We start from the raw sequence: 23555 nt of genomic DNA, 5'->3' as shown, positions 1-23555 counted from the left end.
AAGTAAAATGGCACAAGTCGGGAACATCAGTATTTGCTATATAGTCAAGCAGCAAAAAAGAAAACCTTTTTTACAATAAACTGTTACAATCAACTGCAACATCAACTTTGCAACAAACAGCGGCAAGAGAAACTTGGTCACTAGCAATATCTGATACAAGCAAGTGCAACTACATGGCGTTTGCAGCAATAACAGCAAAAGGCAAGCAACAATATGGACGTTACACCAAATATAATCCAAGGCTACCCTTGTACAAGCCTTTTCAGAGCTGCAGAAGGTGTTGCACCATGGAGCTGTTTAAAGGGACGCTATTATATCTATGTAGCGTTAGTTTCATTTGCCGATAGTGAAAAGTAAAAGAAAAGTAATAAGAGAGTCTAATACTTAGGCAGGCTTCACGCTCACTGCGTCAGTCAGCAACAGCAAACACCCAGGCCAAGTACTTTCCCATTAATAATTACTGATCTTATCAAAATCCATTGTTTTCAGTCTGCATTATCCCAACGAATGCATAGAGGAAAATCAGACATATTTAGTTCATTCATTATTGGCTTTGTTTCTATGATAAACAAGCTAGAAAGAAAACAATTGGATTTTGATAAGAACAATAATTATACTAGATAAACACTTCGGCACGCAGCATTCGTAAGTATAATGCAGGCAGCTTCGGGCTACGCCCTCAGCTGCCTGCATTATACCTACGAATGCTGCGTGCTTTATCTATTAAATATCGAAAATGCTGGAGGGATCCACAGCTGCAGACAACAGAAAGTAAATCCTATGATTCAGAGTACTTTCTAGCCTGCTTGCACAAAGTTGCCGGTGTGGTTCATCAACCTTAACAACATTTCAATATTCCGATGCACCCAGGCCAAGTACTTTCCCATTAATATCGAAAATGCTGGAGGGATCCACAGCTGCAGACAACAGAAAGTAAATCCTATGATTCAGAGTACTTTCTAGCCTGCTTGCATCCCAGCACAAAGTTGCCGGTGTGGTTCATTAATCTAAACAACATTTCAATATCGGATGCACCCAGGCCAAGTTCTTTCCCATTAATATCGAAAATGCTGAAGGGATCAACAGCTGCAGTGCCATGCGTATTAATATAATAATCATGAATGCGACAAACAACAAAGTTCCCAATCTAGCCCTCTTTTTTTTTAAACAGAACTAAGTTTTTGTGCTTGGCTTAAACGACAAATGGGCAGGCATCGGTTATATTAATTCCACAGTTTGGCACAGTATGATTATCAAATAAGAAAAATATGTTATTGATATAACTGGATGTTGAAGATCAGGCCGCGTTTCATGCTGTTCTCATTCACTTCCTCAAATAAATTGTTAAGGATTCGAGTGAGCTGAGGCCCACCAAGGAAGTATGCTACCGTACCGAAAGACAACTTCAAATTACAAATTACAAATTACACAAGCTCTGACAAATGCATCAATCCGCTTCAATAAGTCATGAAATTCAAGTTGAAATTACACAAGTACAACACAGTTGCCCTTCAAAAAAAACACACTTCCAACTATACGACTTGAAAGCAGTGATCATACACCTGTATTTCACTATGGTCATGACGACAATGCCGGCATATTTTTACAATTCGGACTATATGGTGAAGAATAATAAGAATTTGAGCTAATTACGTTTCAGCTGAATTGATAGCTCTCCAATATCTTGTTTTCACAAATTTTATAAACCGGTGCTCATCCTGCAAAATATGTACAGTATTTTGGGGGCTATCATTGCTTTCCCAAGTTCTAAAAAACACATTTTGAAGTTTTGTTGTTGTTGTTGCCCGCCTCTACCACAACCATGATTCTTTTCATGATGTAACGTAATGCGATAAAGTTTTAAACCTGGCCTAAGTAGGAAGGTGGTTTGTTAAAATAAAACTAGAGGCAACGAAAACTGCAACTTTGACTCCATATAGATCAAATCTCTTTCTTTTCAAATTACTTATTTCATCGTTATATAGTTGGTATGTTGGCAAAACAGTTCTCATTACCCTCTGGTTCATAAAGTTATAGTTTACTTTCTGACTCGAGCTATCTGGAGTAGGATTGTAAACCATTATTGTTGATGTAATCTTTTCAGCAAAGATCGTGTACTTATTCCTTATTTTTTAAAAGAGAATCGCTAAACTTGAAGGGCATTGAAAATCTCGACTGGCCTTAAGGATTTCCATTGCATATCTAATCCCAACATGGAATGTTGCCCGTTTACATGAAGGTAGGTTGATCCCTAATGCAAAGGGTGCAAGGGAAAATCATTGTCTTGAGTTTCTTTAGCTAGCAGTTGGATCAACTTATCTTCATGTAAACTGCGCCCAAGTTATTTAGTGATTTCTTTTTTCAAATAGGGTATCTGCAAAACAACAATCCATTATATCTCTTAGTTCATGTACTTCTATATATAATTATTAAAACCGACTGATAAATTATTTATACCTGGTCCCAGTTGTAATTATATTCCTTAGTCACACTTACTTCATCGCAGCCATGTTAGTGGTATTCAACTTTTTTTTTTTTTTTACATTTAAAAAGGTTTGTCATTGACTTATATCCTGACTGCAATTTTCAAAAACATTTTGTTAAATTCTAGTGTCAATACCCCCAACATGGCCGTGTATCTTCTTTTGACCCTTCTAGGATTGGTTACAAACCATCAATAAAATATAATTAGTTAATATGACATATCGTATTTCATACATACGATATTAACACAAAAACTTGGGCTTTGCAAGAGTCTAGTCGAAGAAAAGAACTGAGGCGATTGCTTTGTAAGCATATGTGCATATAGCAGTCTTGGAGCAAATCCGCCATTTGGACGTCAAGAAAGTCTAGTTGTAGACGAAGAAACCATACAACGCAAAGAGTTGATATGGTAATAGTTAGAATCATAGAGCACTGTTGTAAAGCATATGAATGAGGGTGGATGAAGGTGCAATATTGAAGAAAACCCGCCACTTGCACGTTGCGGAAGATGGCTGGTATAGTACTATGAATCACTGTTGTTCTATGTGCATGAAATGTCGAATTAAACCACGTGAATTAAGAGGCAGTCGTAAGATAAATAAGAAGGGGCTAAATTGTGTGCCATGAAAGGCAGCCACCCGAGTCATATCTCACTATTATAAGACTTACATTCAATAATACTAATACTATGATAAAGGTTTTCATTAGGATGAATTATCGACTATAAATGCATGACTAATAAAAATACTTGTACAGTAAAGTAGAATTGTTTGTTTCCTCAACCAAATTAGTTTTAATATGGCATACTCGCCCCTCCTCAGGGTACAATGGAATCAACGATAAAACTATCACGATTACAAACATATATGCGCGTGCTACAAACGTTAACAAGCATTCATTTCGCGCGCTCACATAAACGCGCGAGCTATCAGTACAAATAGTAAATCAAATAAGTTGCAGATAATTTCCAGGCAGTTTTCTGCCAGAGTCTCTATTAAATATAGCGAAAGCTCGGTTTATATTAAAACTAATTTGGTTGAGGAAAGAAACAATAGACCTCTTCGGCTTGGGGTAATGTTTTCCCATTTTAGACCACGTGTCATTCCCTTGAGAATAAGATCCTTTGTTTGAGCCGTATCCATATTCATGTGTCTTCTAATGTGCAACCGAGCGCAAACCTTAAACAAAGAAATGATACTCCAGGGAATGACATGGGGTCTGAAATGGGAAAACATTACGTCAGAGCCGAAGAGGTCTAATCTACTTTATTCTATGCCAACCAACGAAATTCCAAATTTAATATTTGTACAGTATTTTGTTTTATCTGACGTCACTTTAGCTTGTCTGCAGCCTGTCCTTAACTTCCAGGCTGCACGCAGGATTAGATCACTCAAATACTGCATTGAAATACATTGAAAATTTTAGAATAATTGATATAAGAACATTGTATTAAGAGTATTATCTTGACCCCTTGAGTTAACCACGTTCTGATAATTTCTCCAGTGCCTCACAATTTCGCATTTTGAAGTTGTTGGCTTTTTCAATCAAGGAAGGCTCGTGCCAGAAACGACCTCTAGCGTAAAGTTCTTCTCCTGCAAATAGACCAAAAAAATGAAATATCAGTTCTGTGAAGAAATCAGTCAGTCAGTTTTGTATCCCATGAGCGGCCAATCATACAAGACCAACATGTTGCATAGTTTCCAAACCATTGACATACAGGTTTGATAGAAGTCTAATGTGGGTGGAAAAATGGACAAAATGAGCCCAATTTCAAATGACCACTGGGTGATATATTGCTATTGAGAGTGGCTGTGAGCCTTAATATATAGAGGACGATGGAAAACAGCTAGGCAGAGGAAGGCATGACATGTTTATCTTCCCCAGAGTACTAACAACCAAAATCAACCAAATTTCTTTTTTAAAGAATTTCCACTTCATTCCCATTCTTTCATGTTAAAAACCCTTCATTTACTGAGTCAACTGATCTGGAAAGAATGCAAAATGCGCAAACTAATGCCCCAGTTTGTTCCAGTGGTTTTCCATGTTTGATCTCAATTGTTTTGCTTTCCGTTATTCATTGTCTGGGCTATACCACAGTGTGTGAAGTGCCAACGAGAAACAACCCATGTGGTCCAAACTACTTTTAGAGACAAAGACCATTTTGAACGAAAACTGCCAAGTTTGCACATTTGTACCTCTTACAGCGTGCAGACAATTGGTATTTCAGTGATATTTCTCTGTAATTAGACAGCCACACGAATCGTTGAACCAGAATGTTCTTTAGTGACGCATAAATAATAATAATAATAATAATAATAATAATAATAAACTTTATTTAACGATGATAAAAAACCAATTTAGCAAAGCTAATCTTACATTGGGTCATCAAGAAATATAAAAATACAAAAATATGTGAAGCTAATATAAATATCTAAACTACAAAATTTAAATATACACTAAACTATTGAGAAAAGATACTATTTATAATTATGATTTATTTAACATATATTTGTAGAGTTCCGTTCTAAAACTCTTAAATTGCTCAATATTTCTTAAAGCAGTAGGTAAATTATTATAAGCCTTTGCCCCACTATAGGGCAGACAATTTCTACTGATGCATAACTTAACTTTAGGTAGCCATAAATCATTATTTGCAATGCTTCTAGTTATCCTATTACAAACTGAAGATTTCAGCTTAAACATATTACTAATATACTGGGGGGCCATGTTATGAAGGGCCTTGTATACTAAAGTACACAGTCTGAATGTTACTCTTTGATGAATAGTAAGAATTCCTGATATGTTAAACAGTGGACCAGCCGAAGTCAGTTTAGGCTTATCAAAAATTATTCTTAATGCCATATTCTGTAACTTAAGGATACGTTTAGCATGACTTGAATGACCCCAAATAGTGCAACAATAATCAATATGTGGCTGTAGAAAAGACTTATAATAAGTCAATCTACAGTCTAAAGGTAAGAACTTCTTAATCCTTCTTAACAGATAGATTCCTTTACTTAAGGTCTTGGCTACTTTGTCAATATGACACTTCCATAAGAGGTGTTTGTCAATTATTACTCCTAACAGTTTTTCAGTTTTAGTTGTTTTCAACTTAGCGCCATTGTAGTAAACTTCAAGGTCACTCTTTAATCTTGCTGCTTTCTGATAAGTTGATATCAACATTGCCTTTGTTTTGTCAAGATTAACAACCATGTTATTTTCATTGCACCATGTGTGAACATTAGACATATCATCGGTTAGAATGTCATTGAGTTCCTCAACTGTCTTTGCACTGGAATGAGATGTAGAGTCGTCTGCAAACATATCGATATTGGAACTAGTGTATAGGGGAAGGTCATTTATAAATACAATAAACAGCAGCGGCCCAAGTATGCTTCCCTGAGGTACCCCATAATGGACTGGTTTCGTAGATGACAGGATTCCTTGAATCCGAACACACTGCTGTCTGCCTTGTAAATATGACTTGAACCAGGATAGCACTAAATTATCACAACGATAGATTGCAAGTTTCTGAAGAAGTATATCTGTGTCCACCATGTCGAAAGCTTTGCGGAAATCCACAAACACTGTTCCAGTTAGAAGACCTTTTTCCATATTTGATGCCCAGCTGTCAATAAGCTTTAATAAAGCTGTTTCACAAGAGTGATTGCTTCGAAAACCTGATTGGGAAGTATGCAACAATTTATGTCCAATAAGAAAATCGTAGAAGCAGTTGTGAATATAACGCTCAAGGATCTTGCTTACTGCACACAATATAGCTATTGGCCTGTAGTTGTTAACATCACAATGATTGCCAGATTTAAATACTGGGGTGACCTTGGAGGTTTTCCAGACAGTAGGAAACTTGCCACTTGTTAAACTCTTATTAAAAATGCTTGTTAAGGATACCGTAATTTCATTCGCAGATAATTTGAGGATTTTAGAACTCAAACTATCAAGTCCTGTGGCTTTATTAATGTCCATGGTAGACAGAAACTTGTGTACAAATTCTGTGGTTATTGGAGGAATATTAAATTTCAGATCATCCTTAATCCTTGAGTTTACCATGACTTTCAGTTTATCAAAGTTGGTTGCAGGCTGTTGATTTAAGATATATTGATCAACAACTGAGGAGAAGAAGTTATTAAAATGTTCACCAATGTCTTTAGGATCAGTAATGGTGTTTTTGTTTAGATCAATATGGTGTGGTGTAGTTTTTACATCATCGGGAGCAAGTTCTCGCAAGCATCTCCAAAGTTCTCTCGAGTCACCTTTTCTATTGTTCAGACATGATTTGTAATACTCTGATTTAGCTTTCCTTATCAATGCAGTACAACGATTCCTAGTAGCTTTGTAGTTCACAGTGTCATTTATTTTCTTGAAATGATCTCTGTTTGACATACATCGAAGAATCTCACCCGTTAACCATTTAGGCTGTTGTTTTCTTTTGACGCGCCTTTCTTTCCAGGGTAAGTGTTTGTCAATTACTTCAAGAAACAACTTGTACCATATGTCAAGACAATCATCCACATCATCATAAATATAAAATTAATATAAGTATGATTAAAAAAGCTTTCACGAATCATCGAACTTCCCAAAAAGTTAGTACTTGCGCTGACATCAAGTAGTTACCGTAATGAAATTGGCAGAAGTTGCTTCTCGATCACTGAACTGATACTATTATCGCTACCACTGTATACCCGGCAATTACCACCATCACTATTACTACTACCACCACCACCAACACTACTACTATACTATTACCACTACCATTACAAAGGCGGATCCAGCCAAAATTTTAGGGGGGAGGGGCTAATTGAGTTTGGGGGGGGGGGGGGGGGCTAATTCTGCTGAAGGGGGTTTTCAAATGATGCAAGATTTGTTTCGTTACACGAGTACTGATGGAAATGAGTATAAAGGAGGGAATAGGAAATGATTCACTGATAATAAGCCACTATTTTTAATGACGAAGTAATGATTACTTGAGAAAGAGTGTACTACGTTTTTTGACGGCGAAGAGAACATTCGGATCTAAACAACCGAACAGAATCCCACATAACAAAACATCCATCACGAAAAGGTTAAGTTTATTATGAAGGAATAAGAGTTATTAGCAAAAAAAAAAGTAAATAGTAAGCCAATAATCGAAGCAGGACAGTGGTTTAGAGGAAATTACAAGATTAATCATATCCTTTTTGTAATCACTACCAAATCCTGCAATCTGATTGGTTCAAAGCAGTGCGATTAATTCCCAAATCGCATCCTTAGGACCTCTTAATCGCATCCTTTTGAGCTCTTAATCGCATCTTTTTGAAAGAACCAATCCGCACAGAATAGAATTCTTATATTCAGCCAATCAGAGAAGAGGATGAAACAAGCCTTTTCAATGCGTTTGCAAAGTGTTTTTGATAGATTTTATAACAAAAAAGCAAAAAAAAAAGTATTTTTCATGTACTGTAGACATGTAGTCACGTGTATGATTACAAAAAGGATATGATTAAGTGGTCATTGAACTTCGTGTCGTGCAATTTTGGACCAAAATCATACTTGTGATTAACAAATTGCACTTCCGCTACGCGATCGTGCAATTTTGTAATCACTCGTATGATTTTGGTCCAAATTGCACTCCACTCAGCTCAATTACCATCATTAATCGTAGTTTTGGAAAAATAATAATAATAATAAAAACAACAATCGTGAAGAAATTAAAGTACAATAATTAAGGAAACGATGAGTATATAGCTATTAAAATATAATGGCGTGAAAGTAAAAAAGAATAAAGATAGGTTCAAAATAAGAATAGTTTTCTAAGAAAAACGTTTAGTATTGTTTACTACGAATCAATATTTTGCTCTCGTCTACCCGACATTTATCGGGATAATTCTAGATTCCACTCTGAAGTGACTTTCCCAAAGAATAGCTATCAAACTGAAATCTCCAGCACCCAGTCAACGTGCACAATATTACTTCCAAATCGTTGAAAAAAGACCTCCTAACGGATTCGTTCTCCAAATAAGTAGTTTCTTCATCAGTGGTAGCTGGAAAAAAGCTGAAAATATGTACTTCAAATGAAACCCTACTGAGTTATGAGAAAGTATTGATGTACTAAACAGTTTTCGTCTCCAGTGGGGGCCGCAGCCCGCCGGTGTGAACGTTAAAAAGGTTATTTCTTGTAACTAGAACATTCATTGTTTTGATTCTTCCTTGCTATTATTTCATTGTCTCTCTACAGGAAGTATGATTGAAGCACTAAAGACGACAAAAAATACTAAATTTGGAAGTTTAATTTAATAAGAATACTAGCTGTAAAAGACAAGTATTCTTATTAAATTGTATTCCTAAAAGTACCTTTATCAAGTTTTTAAATTTGGAAGGAAAAGAATAAAATAAGCGTACAGTAGTTGGAGAAAAAGTAGAAAGAAATTTCAAATCTATATCACACGTCATGTCCTACTTTGGAGAGAATATTCAGTTGTTTGTGTAGACAAGATACCGACCCTCCCCGACCCTTTCCCACAAAAACAAATACGGTATGGTTAACTGATTAAAAACTGTGAAAATGTGATTCAAAAATACTTGTATAGAAAGCTCTGGTAATAACAAAGTCTTTAAAATTGCCCTGGATCAATATTTCATTCAAAGTGCCAAGGATTTTGTTTGTCAGACTCACACCAGGAATACTGATTTGATGACGCAAATGGGGTTCAAAAAGTCATGCGTCAATAACACTATGGCGTCATATCAAAAAATAAACTAAATCACGGAGCGAGTGCCTCAAAGCGACTCCTAGAATAGACCATTTTCAAGTTCCCAAATTACCGCCGTTTTCATTGATTACCCCCATTATTCCCAATTACCAATGGTAAAGCATAGAATGCACCGACTTCGATAATAAAAAAACTTTGAAATTCAACGGACATTCACTAGAACACATGAATATTCTATATGAAATCGAAAATAAGGCTGAGCAACAGAGAATTCGAAATTGAAGTATTGATTGTACCCACTGAGGCAAGGAAACTAAAGGTCAGGTTGTGTGGTGGGGTTCCTGTGTCAATTTACAGCATGAGTGATCTGGGAGAGAGCCGATCTAAGCCCCTACTTCCTCATTAACCACAGGAAATCCACATTGAAGTTTCGTTGCCGTAATTTCAAATAACCAAAAAGGCACCCTAACTGAGTGTAGGGTGTAGGGTGACAAGAGCCGGTGAAGAATCAGGAAAGGAGGTGGGGAAAAATATTTTTTTAAAGTTAAGAGAAAAGTAAAAAAATTGCCTACTCTAAATGAAACTACCACATTACTATATATGCAACGCATGATGTGTGTGTGTGTGTGTGTGTGTGTGTGTGTGTGTGTGTGTGTGTGTGTGCAAACCTTTTTATGATAAATAAAGAAAAAGAAAAAAGAGGGAAATAGTATTTCTTTTTTTCCATTATCTATGCTATAATATTTTAATAAGTTTTTATGTCCATGTGTCCAAGGATTTTTTTCAACGGGGCTTATGCTAGCGTGAAAATAGTTCAATAATATAATATTTTATTTACAATAAATAATAGAATAAAATGAATAATAAGCATATGCACATATAAAACTGGAGTGTGGAGAAATACATAGCCAGCTGTGTCTTCTCTAAGCCAGACGTAAACATAAAGACACCAGCAATATATAAATAGCGCGATTGATATTAATGTCCACTTCAAACGAATGCTCAAGTACATTTGGCAGGTACCAGTACCAGCAACAATGCTCTATGTAACTAGTGATGATTTGATAGTTATACACGTTTCTGCTGACATTACGTGGCAAAAAACTACTGAAGATAAAACTAACATCATCTTTTCTTGATTCCATTACAAATTTTTGAAAAAAGAACCAAAATAAAGCTAAAGGAGGAGCTGAAAGCGGAAAAGTAAAAGAGAACAGAAAAGAAAATAGACAAAGAAATAAAATCAAAAGACGAATTGACAAACAAAATGTGAAGGCGGCGATCTAAATAATTATTACTTTTGATCACTGTATCCCGTAAATATATCTTTGTATGCAAAAGGAGATTAGGTAGAGAAGGGCACCGAACACCACACCCACACCTAGAGATTTGACCCTGGGATACATCCGACGCACATTCTAGGCAGACAATTGCTATTTACTCATTAAAAAGAACGATTCAACCACACCTAAATCTACAGATACCACCAAAACATGATTTTGCATAACCTCTTAGGCTTTTAGAGTAAACTACACGACCACATGTTAAGATTCGACCCTGGGAACTTCCGATGCGCAATTACGTATTCAAACAGTCGACATTCACTCGTTAAAGAGGCTAAAATACCCGATGCAGAAAACGATTAAATTTGGAGAAGCCGCTGAAGATTTGAATATCATTCTTAATAACTGCAAATATCTTTGAAACTGAGGTTTTATCAACGGCTTGTTTTATTCAAATATTTTATCTCGACTAGACAAGACAGCCTCGTGGTAGCAGCAGGAAGATCACAGCGGCCTGTTGTGCATAAAATAAATCCATTCGTCAAAACCCTTACACATTAAATAAAACCATACAAACAGAAAAGTTAATGCATTGTCCACCATAGAAGAATTATTGTGGCGACAGGTCGACAAGTGGTATATAATCTGGCTTTTGCAAACACGGATTAAAGAGTAAAATAACATGAATACGATAATCTAGAGGGCTCAAAAAATATTTAAAATGGCCAAAAGAAAATCGAGGGGAAAAATTATCATTTTCCTTAAAGACTCATTACAATGATTGAAATGATTTTACTGGTTAGAAATAGTGTGTTTTAGTCTGGATTGTCAAATCATGGTCCGTCTGGGTTGCCAAAAATAATATCCATAATTACCGAACCTGGGAGATGATGAATTATTCAGATGATAGGAATTTGGAATTCATATTTTCGGTAAGCCAAAGGTCGCATCACTGCCGGAGTTTATTCGAATATTTACCAGCAAAGACCAAAACAAGAAACTATTCAGCCAAGGAAGGTGGGAAGCTACGAAGAGTTTTAAGATCAGTGAATTTCAGATAGTATTTAACGAGAGATAAAGATGCCTAGAAATCGTGTATTAGCATAGGAGATTTTTCTGGTGTGTTTACATTACTTAAACGGAACTGACTGAACCATTGAGAGCGAGTCCAAACAGCTAATGACACTCCGAGGTCTGTCAGCTCGATCTGCTAGAAATTCAATTTGAAAATTTCAAGACACATTGGATTCTGCACTCAACGACTCCAGTCACACCTTAGTGAGCTCGCAGTACTTGGAGGATACTGCTGTGACAAGTCACGGGGCAGCTAGTCGAGTAATTGTAAAGCACAAGTCTCGTATCTTCGCATCGAGGGTTCGTTCGTCGGTGTTTATAACCCGTTAAGTTAGGAAAGGGACAAGATATAACATCAAGATGGTGGATGGATTCGTCGTAGTGCCGAACACAGACATCGATATCGAGAGGAAAATCAAAATAGTGGTTCTTGGAGACAGTACAGTCGGCAAGACTTGCCTTCTTCTTCAACTCTGCTACAAGTCTAATACAATATCAAGAAAGCATCTAGAATCGTTTTCTAATACGTACAAGGCGAATATTATCGTGGATGGGAAGATATATCAGCTAGAGCTGTGGGATACAGAATATGTAGAGACTAAGGAGAATGTTCGCCCCGAAGTATACGCAGATACAGATGTATTTTGTGTATGTTATTCTGTGGACGACTTAGAGTCGTTTCGAAATGCCGAAAATAAATGGTATCGAGAAATAAAACGACATTTGCCCAAAACGCCGATTATTTTGGTCGGCACCAAGACGGATCTTCGCGATGCGGAGAGCAAGAAGAAGGGAAAGAAAGACGGAGAATCGCCTCAATTTGTAAGCCATAAAGAAGGAAGAAAAATGATGAAGAAGCTCGGTGCTTTGAAGTATATAGAGTGTTCGGCGTTAACGCAGAGAGGCTATGTCGAAGTATTTACGGAGGCTGTCAAAGGTTGTATTGCACACTCCAAGAAGGGGAAAAACAAATGTGCCATATTATAGAGGAAATCCATAAAAAGTAAAGGATAATGGGAAGATAAAGCGAGGATGGATATGACAATTAAAAGAGGTGGAAATGGTTGAAATATAGGTAAAACCGTGACAACATTATCGGTTATAGTTATAAGAAGATAAAACTAGCTGCTTTAAAGAAAGAAATTTCTATACGAAGAAAATAAACTGAAAAATATTCGAAAATAATTTTACATTTATGTACAAGATAATACAGAGTGTATTTATTTTGAATCATATATTATCAGTGAATTTATGTTAAAATATTGAAACCTAAAATCAATAATAATTTTGATAAATTGTGGTAAGTGAGTGCTTGTTTATTGACCTCTCGATAAACCACCAAGACAAAGTAATAATAAAATATCATAAAAAGTAATAGTTATCGTACTCAAAAAATATCTAGATTATATATATATTTAATATACATTAAACACAGACAATCGATATTTTATTTTTATTTTTTAAGTGCATATCTTTCCTCTATTGTCTTTAATTGAATACTTTAATTGCCTTCACTAATCAATGTCACGTAATTTCTTGGTGATGTAAACGTTGACTTAAAAGATCGAGTTGTCAAACCTGTTTGGTATATTGTTGAGGGAAGCAAAGAAATATAGAATCTATAGGGATTAGGCCGAAACCTTTTTACGTGCACACAAAAATTACAGCTATAAACAATCTTAATTGGAGACAAGAGTGTTGTGACTGGTTACTTTGATCGAAAAAGGGCCAAATCAGAAAATATATAAAACGGTAGGAACGAGAGCTTAAATTAAAATATCTCCAGGAAAGACAATAATTTGACCATGAACAGTTTAACCGACATAGAACCACTTATAAATTTAGGCAAAAAAGATAGCAACAAATTGGAGTTATAGGGTGGATATTTAAAGATGCTATGGCATGAAAAAACTAGTTTCAATTCATTTATATATTTAATTTTTTTTTTTTTTTTTTTTCGATTTTTTGTAATTAAGAACTTATGGAATAAAAAATATCTGCAAGGCATACAGGTACATTGGCGTCGACAAAATGCCTTTTTAAGTAGAATAAAATCACCTGGGTTTTAAAATAGACGCGTGGAATAAATTTATTCAGTAAAGGTTAGATAATGTCAAATGAATTAACAAGCTAATGTAACAAAGACAGTTCATTAGATTTGATGGATGGTTTAGGGTCTACACTGACGTTAAAATGAAAACAAAGAAGATGAAAGGGCGACAAATTCCACCACAAATACCTAACGAGGTTTCTCTGTTACATCACGATACAGGAAACAAGACGACACGTAATGGAGATATTGGACGGCACTTTAAAGTTAATTTCATGCACGACTGAGATTCAATACATCTGTATATAGCTGGTAGTTGAATGAGAGCACACTATTTAATACTTTCTTATTATTCCTATTTCCTCGTAAAGCAACACTTTTTTGTGTGTGTGTCCTGGAAACAATTTATAAAGGATTTAACAGTGCATTGAATCAGAAAAATTGGGGGGAAAAAACAGAAGGACTGAAGGCATGAATGAAGGGATGGATTCTTAATAGACGCATGGATGATTCATGGATGACAAAGACCCCGAAAAAAAAAAAAAAACGCAAGGAAAGAGACAAGAGGAAAAGATAACAGAAGAAACATGTCATGCATTTCCAAAGACGGAAAAAAAAAGAGTAGAGGAAAAGGATACAAAGAAAAGATGTTATCTCGACAAGTCTGATAACTCGCGAACACGGAATTTTTCCTACTCGGAAATTTTAATGACGGTACATCAAGAACGGTTAATCCATAATTCTTTTCACCTTAGGAAAAAATCAAAGCACCAAGACAAACTGCTTTGTTCTCAAGGAAATACAGTAAATAATTAGAATCAGGAAATACAGAAGGCGGAGGGAACCGGAAGTAAATATGACTCTAACCGACGCACATCAGCGGTAGACACCCACACCATCGACACAGACATCCATCAACACACATTACAAGCATAAAGACCAAGTTGTTTCAGTTCTAACAAAGGTACCACTGATCCTAGAAGCTTTAAATCGAAGAGGTCGTTTGCTATGTCTGTGGTTCAGTGTTGTATTTTAATTTTATGGATTTATTGTAGCTGACAGGTTTAGAGTCTAAAATTGTTTTAAACCCATTAGCAGTAATGGGATAGATAAGTATTATTTACAGTGAGAGATAACTTGATGGAAGCAGGTGTAAGACATTTACTAGAACTACTGTAGATATTGGTTGATATGCTCTTTCAGTTTCATCGGAGTGTTCATTTCATTAAATGAAAAACGCTACAATTAGGTGTGTGTCTGGAGGGAGGGAGAGTTGAAAATAAGAAACATCTACACTGTAACTGTTGAAGAAACCATCCAATAAGAGAGAAAAAAGAATAAGCCAGGGAAAAAGAAGAGAAATGATAAGAGAAGAGAGGGTATAGGAAGTAGAAGGAAAGTTAGTGGAATAAGCTAATTTTTTTCTTCATTCCTTTACACAAACAGGTTTAAATATTGGATCTGAGAAGAAGTGGGTGAGCAAAGCTACTTGTTATTTGACATAAGGAGAGTAATTAACTTTCCTACAAAATTGTAATCAGGGAGGAGTGGGTTGAGCAAAATTGCTCCATAACTGCCCTAGGATACTGTGACTAGGAAGCGTTTTTTTTCTTCTATACGATGATGTAACTTTGAGAGGGGGTGATATAAATGAATGAAGCAATCCATTGTATTGTACTTACTGTATTGTCTTTCCCTGTAACACTGTGATTGTACTCTGTTGATGTATTCGTTTTCAATATGCCTCTCTAGTTTATGTAAACTTTTAGCTTCGGAATATTTTTCATCAAATCCTTCCTACAAAGGAAAGAAATACAAAATAAGTTACTTTCCATTTTTATTGAACCATGTAACAACCTCAGGGTTAATGATTATAATAATAACTTTATTTTGTATTGCGCAAATTCTACATAAATACTCAAAAATGCGCATCACAAACAAGTGATAGACTAAATCATTATAAATTCAAATACATACAGAATTATAAAAAGAAATCAATAAAAAATAAATATACAAATAAGAAAAATATCAATAAAAATAATTCCTAATAAAAATGTCTTAAGCTTAGATTTAAAAGCTGAAATAGAATTGAACACACACATGCTAGGCTAACACACAGATAAAATTGGAATTGAATTTATAGTGTAGCATGTATGGTCATGGGAGAAAGAAAACTGTAGAAACTAGAGGAAAAACCCCTAGCATCAAATAAGAGACCAACTGTAATAAACATCCAATATATGTACATACTCATTTGATGCTGCACCTAAAAACTGTGTCTGAGAAGTGAGTGGTAAGTGCACTGTCTTACACTATAAAGATATAACTAGCTAAAAACTAGTGTGAGCTGCGTCGGTGTTTCTAATGAAACAGTAATGATGAAAAGGTAAATTATACACCGTGAAAAGATGAAAAAACTTACTGATGTTTCGGACGCTAGTCCTTCGTCGGAGTAAAAGAGAAAGAAGTGGTAGAAAGGAGTGTATATATGATAGAATAAGACAAAAGAAACCAATGAGAGCAAGGTAGGCAAGGAAACAAAAACAAACAATCAAAAGACAAAAGAAAAGGTTAGTTGAAAATAAAGCGTTCATTAATCCCGTTGGGACTAAGAGTGCCCAATAGGTGAATAAGCCGCATTTCTTTGGTCTTGCGACAATCATTGTTGCCGTTAAGCAAAGAAAGACCGAAAACAATGAAGTCAGAAAGAGAATGGTTAGCTAGATTAAAATGGCGGGAAACTGGTTTGGTGGGATACCATTGGTTTCTTTTGTCTTATTCTATCATATATACACTCCTTTCAACCACTTCTTTCTCTTTTACTCCGACGAAGGACTAGCGTCCGAAACGTCAGTAAGTTTTTTCATCTTTTCACGGTGTATAATTTACCTTTTCATCATTACTGTCTTACACTATACACTGTATGCCAGGGTTCAAAACAATTTTTTTAGAAAATGCTGAAATTTGCTGGCTTTTGGGGTGTGGCTCATTTTTGGATGGCTACTTTTAATCTTCTCAATAAAAACAAAGATCAATAAATGTTTTGAGCCTTTGAGCATATAAAACAGACTGTGTTTTGTGGGTAAGGCATTTTAATGTTAAATAGTCATAATTTATCAATCATGGTGAAATTGTTTTATTTCTTTATTTAATTTTTGTGTTTTTGGTTAGAAAATTGCTGGCAAAGGTGCTGAAATAACTGGCTAAAGTTGGCAGCCAGCTGCTATTTTGAGCCCTGTATGCCATACTTGATTCTGAACAACATTTTCTTAATTGGTTTACAAAGCATTATCTAGTAAACAACAATAAATACAGCCGACGTACCTGGACGTAATAATTTATTTTGTACCTATTTGTTTGTCTTTCCAAGTAATATGATCTGAAGAAAGGAAAATAGAATAATATTAATATTATATTTACAAGTTAAAGTTAAATGTTTTAAGTGGTAACCAGGATTACTTTTAGCCCTGAAAGATGTAATACCATTGCCTGGTCTTTCTCTCCCCTCCCCTCCACTTTCCCTTTCCAATCACAAAGTCAAAGACTGCCAAGCCCCACAGGCTATACAATAAGTAGTCTAGTACATACAGTATTGGGTATTCCTTACTCACCCTGTTCTCTGTAATGAATATATAGGGTCTTGTAACATGAAAGTACTCAACAATGACATCAAGACTAATAGCAGTATGGGTAAAAACTGAACCAATGAGTATAAAGTCTGCTGTAGAAAGAAAATAACTAGTAAGTAACTCTATAACTAGTAAATAAGAAGGGAAACTATTCGACAGATACACCTACACAACCCCAACTACAGTACATTCTAGTAAACCACTTGTCTTACTGTGGTTTTTGTTTTCTGCAAACTCAGACATTTCAACAGCTTGTTGTGAAATATTGGTATTTTACTGCCGCTAGTCAATAACATAAAAGGTACCATGGCAGAGAAAAACTTCAAAAATTTTAGTGTGGAGCTCACAACTACTGGGTTCAGAGAATATTTAAAACTGTAGTAAGTACACACAGTGTTCATTGCAGGAATCGCGCATAAAAAACAGAAATGGCACAAACAAAAATTTATCCAAAAATGAACTATCCAAAGAATACTTCCTGTAATTTCAAAAGGTTTAGAGTACTTTTAAAACAATAAAAGTTGCATTATATTGTCAATGAACAAGGTGAAAGTCCAATGAATCGAACATAGCTGCCATCTTGTTTTTTACTCGCCAAGAGGTCTGGAACTAGTCTTTGTTAGCTGACCTTGTTTATTGGAGGCTAAAGTATGGCTGCCCAGCGCAAGTGTATTGCATTATCATTACTAATAAAAAACTGTCTTACATTGTTCTAGATTTGCAACAGAGTTAGTGGCAAAAAACATGATTATTCTTTGTTTTAAGATTTTGGAAATGGCCCATCAAGTTAAATTTCTAAATTGCCCCTAAATTTTGGATTTCTGTGCCCTTTGACCCCCTGAAAGAAATTTCTGGTCAGAACACTGTACACACAGTTAGTTTGTAAACATAAACATAGCTTCCCTTTTTAAGCTTGGTTCAGAACTACTGTAGCAACATAAACAACATAAGCATAGGCCAAGGATATGTTTACGTACTGTGATATAAACACTCTGGGAGCTGTAAAGCACTCTTCTCTCATGCTCTACAGCTCCCAGCATGTTTGTATTATACAGAGACATGCAAGCACATTTTGTATTTCTTAATGACCAACATGGCTGTTGACAGGTACATTTATAAGGTCTTGCCATCAAAGACTGTAATAGTCCCTTTCACAGTTCCCTGTGCCAACTTGAAAGATAGCCATACCTTTGCAGCAAAGCCTGAGGAACGTTGAGCTTGCAATGATAGATACCATTTTTAACACCTTGGACAATTATTAGAATGTCTCTATCATTGCAAGCTCACCGTTCGTCTCGCTTTGATGCAAAGGCACGGATACATTTCAAGATGGCGCAGGGAACTGTGAAGGGGACTACTAACTATGTACTTACGTTAACCTCCTGTCCCTCATCGTGAACATGTGAATGATGGTGGTTTCTATTTCTGTGCCTTCGATTAACATAAACACGACCTACAAAAAATAGCAATGAATACCAACAAACAACTCCAGGTATCAATTATCACTGTATGTTTCCTACGTTGACCAGTGAATGTCTTGGAAACACTAGGGGTAAGTAATGATATGATTATATCTGTAAAAGTTCAAAACTTTTAATACATCAAACTATATTAAGAATTACATTAGTTAGCATCAGATCTAAGATGTAAGTGACCTTTAGATCTGAGGATTAGTAGGAGAATGAGTATGCATCCTGTGCACGTGATTAACACTGAATTATAGGCAATATCTAATTTTTTTACTATTTAAAGTTTGAATCTAAATACATAACCACAGCTAAAAAATGATAGTGCCAATCTTTTGAATTCAAATATTGTAATCATTCTAGTCATCAGATCTAAAGGCCTCTATTTTTTATTTTTTATTATTATTTATTTTTTCTCTGTTTTTTATTTTTTTATTATTTATTTATGTTTTATCATTCTTGTCATTAGATTTAAAGGTCTCTATTGTTGCAGCACGATCAACTGCAGCATAAAGAAAAACCGAAAGGTCTTATTATACATGTAGATTGAACTAATGCCTTACTTACCACCAGGCATAGGCCCACCAAAGAACATGTTAAAGATTTCCTCTGGAGTGATATCAGCTGGAAAATAGACAAAAAAAACGGCATCAATGAATTAAGAATCCTGTCCTACACGTACATGTATGGCAATTCAGTAACTGTCAAATGACCCGAAACCTATGACTTGTACAGCGCTGCTTGAGTGCTCTAATAAAACCTTTGGAAAAAGTAATGTGATGGGGGCTGGATGGTTGAAGCGAGCATGTTGGAAAAACCTGTCCAGTCCTCCTTGGTTTACAGAGTCTGTATTTATCAATGTTAGAAGGATTTTTCAGCCTTTTTTACAACAAAAATTGAGTCATATTATAAATTCTTATTGACTGAGTTAGGTCAGGCCAGAAGGGGAAATATTTAGCTCTTGGTCATTTGTACTGACCTTTACTGCACTTGGTCCGTACAGCATATAACATCAAGCCAAATATTTTCCTTCCAGCCCTCTCACTAAGTCAATAAGTATAACTTTGAAAAATCAAATCATAGACTGGCCGAAGCAATGAAGTATTTTATCTTGGGTGTAATGTTTTCCCATTTCAGACCATGTATCATTTCCAAGAGTATTTTTTTCCTTCTTTAACAGTTGCACGTGATAATACACTTGGATATGGATACAACTCACACAGAAAATGTATACCCAAGTCCTTAAGAGAATGAAAAGGTCTATAGTTTGTAACAACTGTGATTGATTGCACAGGGTGTGTGCTTACCTTCAAAACCTCTAGAGTAATCATAGTGGTTATGAGTGTAAAGGTTTTGAGGATTCTCATCACCATATCTATCATAACGTTTCTTTTTATCCTCATCTGTCAGCACAGCAAATGCATTGCCAATGGCTGTTGAGATAAAATATCCTTTGTCAGTAACTAAGAGCAGAGTACTGTATATCCAGAAGATCTATCTTTAAGCTATGTCATATAATGAATCAAAATATTGCCACCAATTTGAATAACTACAGCATTACAAGTTCTGGAAAGACTAGCCTGTCATGTACTGTATGTGAAAATTATTTTACGTTTCCACATGAACACGAGGCTACAGTAGAGGCCAGAAGTTTTTCAGGGTCCCCACACACGGTTCAGTACAGAACAATACAGTAGTTGTTTAAAATGGTCGCAAATAATTTGATTTGGTGTACATGGCATGTGTATATTTTTCAAATTAATCGTTTGTAATCATTTTCAAAAGTGAAACAACAAAGACATACAGTAGTGACCATGTTGGTAGTATAAACAAAAGAAGCTCATGACAAATCTCTTGTAAATTACCACCAACATGGCCCTTATAACTTAACATGTAAATGAATAACACAATAACAGCCATAGGTGATCCCTATGGATAGAAAACCACAGGAAGCCCAAACTCTCGTACTGATATTCACCTTTGAATGCTTCAGTAGCTCCTGGAGCCCTGTTCTTGTCTGGGTGGAACTGAAGGGCAAGTTTTCTGTATTGCTTTTTGATGTCAGCATCAGAAGCATCACGAGGGATTCCTAGGATCTCATAGTAATCCCTGCAGTTCTTTATTCTGAATTTGAAATGAAACCAAAACAATAATTAAAACTTATTCTGTGATATTTTACAAAAGCCATCTTAAATAATACAGTACATGTACAATATTTCAGGAGATGAGTGTGAGTGTGTGTCGGTATTTTTAAATTACAGTAATTTCAAAAAATGTTAATCTGACCTAGGCCCCATTGTTCTTTAATATATAACCCGTATAAGGCAACAGTATAAAAGCCACTGAAGACACTGGAGAAAACAATCTTCAGTGCCCATGCTCACACAACAGGCCCCACTGTACATATTTTTGTAATTTGCAAAATCTGTTGTCCTTACCTTCACAGGAAAAGCAAAATATGATAAAATATACAGATATAAAATAAAACTAGCTGCAAAGTCCTGGTTGGGTTTTCATTAAGTTTTATAGGAGAAGATCATTGTTAAGCCAGAGAAATTTGCTCAGTTACAGTGCCAATAGCACTCTTCAATTTTCGACCCTAATAAAAATCATGCTATTGTCCTTCTTGGGACAAGACAGGAGATAAATATTAAGTTTTATAGGAGAAGATCATTGTTAAGCCAGAGAAATTTGCTCAGTTACAATAGCATTCTTTAATCTTTGACCCTAATAAAAATCATGCTATTGTCCTTCTTGGGACAGCAGACATGAGACAGAAAATATTCCCACCTTTTAACAGCCTCTACTTGCTCAGTTGTGTAGTTTTTGTCATACGTTACACTTCCATTAGCAGTTTCACCATGACTACTTGTTTGTTTCCTGTGTCTTACTCCATCGATTTTCTCTGATTCTTCAGTTTCTTCAGATGATTCTTTTTTGAGTAAAGAATTTAGCAAATCTAGTAGAAAGGATAATAATGTACTGTAATTAATTGTCTGTATTTCCGTAATGCTAAATATGTTCTATATGCCAACAGTACTGTACCTGCGGCTTACTGCAGCCTTTCTGATATTCTGGCACCCCTTTGTCTTACCCAAAGTGAAAACTAAGAGATTCAAGAAACGTTTTATCAAGAGACGTCTATTTTCTCATACAGTACTTGGCCAAGCTTAGCCATTTTAGCCTCTTTGAATTTTATCACATATATCCATATATAAATATTAATTTCATATTATTTGTTTTTGATTAATTATTGTAAAGAAAGACCATCATTATTATCATTCTGCGAACTCGGTATTTGCAAACTACACAATGAAATTTGTTTTTTCGCTGCCGTCTATCAAAAATAATCTATCAGCACCCTTTATGACCTACTGTAGCTTGACTGGCAGCATTTAAAAACCAATTTCACAACAAGGTATAGAAAATTTTTCTCAGACTATCGAAAACCTCAGTAAACTTGTTTTCAATAACCCGCATTTACTCTATACTGCAAGCCTCATATTCCTAGGAATGAACCCTTACAGCTGTATTGTATGGGCTTAAATAACAGCTAATGCAGTCAGTTGCCGATCATGATGACTGACCATATTAGCTTTAGCTCCATCATGCCTCATCGCCGGCTTAACCTTACTGGTTAAAATCACACAGGCAAGAGAACAATTTGATTGGACAATCGTAGTCTGGAAATGTCTGATGACCAGCTGTTTATTAAATTCTAGCGTACTAGTATGAGTTTTATTTTAAATTGATTTTCGATTGGCAAATTCCTGCAACATTTTTGGCTCAAGTAAACATAGATAATATCAACTGTTTTGATTTGTATTCTTGGATTTTTAAACATTGATACTGAATTTACTATCAAAAAAATAATTCAAACACTTAAAAAAACGACGAATATTCATTTCAAATAATTCGAAGCAAGTATTTTAGATATCCAAAGGCTATAAAGCTATTATCATCTATATTTAAAAAACCCAAAGCAATGAAAACTTTTATACACTATTTCGTCATTCGAACTTCTAGCTTTGATGTTAGTCAAAACTCAAAACCAGACTTGAAGTGTGTCTGGTTTACAATAATCAATAAAAACAATATTTTTCGCAACAAAATAAAACTTCACGTTCTAGTTCAGATCTCTGAAAGCTTAAATTGAGTCAAGGATATGAAATATAGAAGTAAAGCAAACGTCAAACAGCTATGGCTTCAGTTAGAGAGAGTCATCTCCATATTTAACAGTTGACAGAATGAAGTGTTGTTTTGTAGCGTTTTTACGCTTCGATTTACATACCTTGGACTTTTTTAGAGGGATAAAGCTTCTCAGCCTTCTTCAAGAACTTTATGGCCTTATCTGTGTCGCCTTGTTGGAGGTATTTCTCTGCTAAATGCCGGCATTTCAGAGCTTCGTCTTTATTGCCCTCCATTTTGTTTTCCCAAAGAAATCTTGGGTTTATTACGCATGCGCGGGTGAAGTTGGACCCAGTCTACCGCTGCCTTGTGGCACTGAGGAATCTGAATCTGACTCTGATTCTTTCTTTCTTTCTTTCTTTCTTTCTTTCTTTCTTTCTTTCTTTCTTTCTTTCTTTCTTTCTTTCTTTCTTTTCGAATAAGTACGAAAACTATATTCATATGGCATCCGAGCCGGTGTGATTAGTGTGGCACGTACTAAAGAAAAACTGCGAACGTCCTGTGAGCAGTTATGAAGCACGCACGTTGACCAATCAGTAAAAAAGTTTATGACAGGGATTTTAATTTTAACATCCCATAACGCCTGGGCCAAGCTCGTGATTAGACTCTTTCACAGTCTCTCGCTCGTCCGTTCCGTCTCCACGCTTAGAGACTGTAACGGTACAATGACCGAA

At 35.5% G+C, this 23555-nt stretch overlaps 1 protein-coding gene and 1 pseudogene across 2 annotated transcripts; one reads left to right on the top strand and one right to left on the bottom strand.

The window, feature by feature from the left end:
- Positions 1-1535: 1535 nt before the first annotated feature.
- On the bottom strand, positions 1536-23221 carry LOC116306630 (dnaJ homolog subfamily B member 14). 2 transcript variants are annotated; one of them, XM_031716709.2, is made up of 10 exons: positions 22985-23221; positions 21484-21652; positions 20672-20817; positions 20001-20126; positions 19261-19317; positions 18601-18680; positions 17210-17319; positions 16923-16977; positions 15281-15395; positions 1536-4076 (listed from the first exon to the last, which is right to left on the bottom strand). In XM_031716709.2, exons 1-10 carry the CDS (start codon positions 23115-23117, stop codon positions 3961-3963), a joined length of 1107 nt encoding a protein of 368 aa, XP_031572569.1. In that variant the 5' UTR covers positions 23118-23221; the 3' UTR covers positions 1536-3960. The 2 variants fall into 2 exon arrangements, with proteins under 2 accessions (XP_031572569.1, XP_031572570.1); XM_031716710.2 differs by having other exon boundaries at positions 17210-17316.
- Positions 11424-12923, top strand: LOC116306631 (ras-related C3 botulinum toxin substrate 1 pseudogene; annotated as a pseudogene).
- Positions 23222-23555: the final 334 nt, after the last annotated feature.

Source organism: Actinia tenebrosa, unplaced genomic scaffold (genome assembly GCF_029948245.1).
Source record: "Actinia tenebrosa isolate PJP-AT-01 unplaced genomic scaffold, QUT_ActTen_1.0 PGA_scaffold0__85_contigs__length_37466705, whole genome shotgun sequence".
Classification (NCBI taxonomy): domain Eukaryota; kingdom Metazoa; phylum Cnidaria; class Anthozoa; order Actiniaria; family Actiniidae; genus Actinia; species Actinia tenebrosa.
Note: the sequence above shows the minus strand (reverse complement) of the source record. Positions and strands in the feature narration are given on the sequence as shown.

Coding starts and splice junctions, on each gene's coding strand:
- LOC116306630 (XM_031716709.2), bottom strand. CDS start 23,117: ATGGAGGGCAATAAAGACGAAGCTCTGAAATGCCGGCATTTAGCAGAG. Junction 19,318..20,000: donor TTACTCTAGAGGTTTTGAAG/GTAAGCACACAC, acceptor TCTATTTTCCAG/CTGATATCACTCCAGAGGAA. Junction 4,077..15,280: donor TTACAGGGAAAGACAATACA/GTAAGTACAATA, acceptor GTCTATTTGCAG/GAGAAGAACTTTACGCTAGA.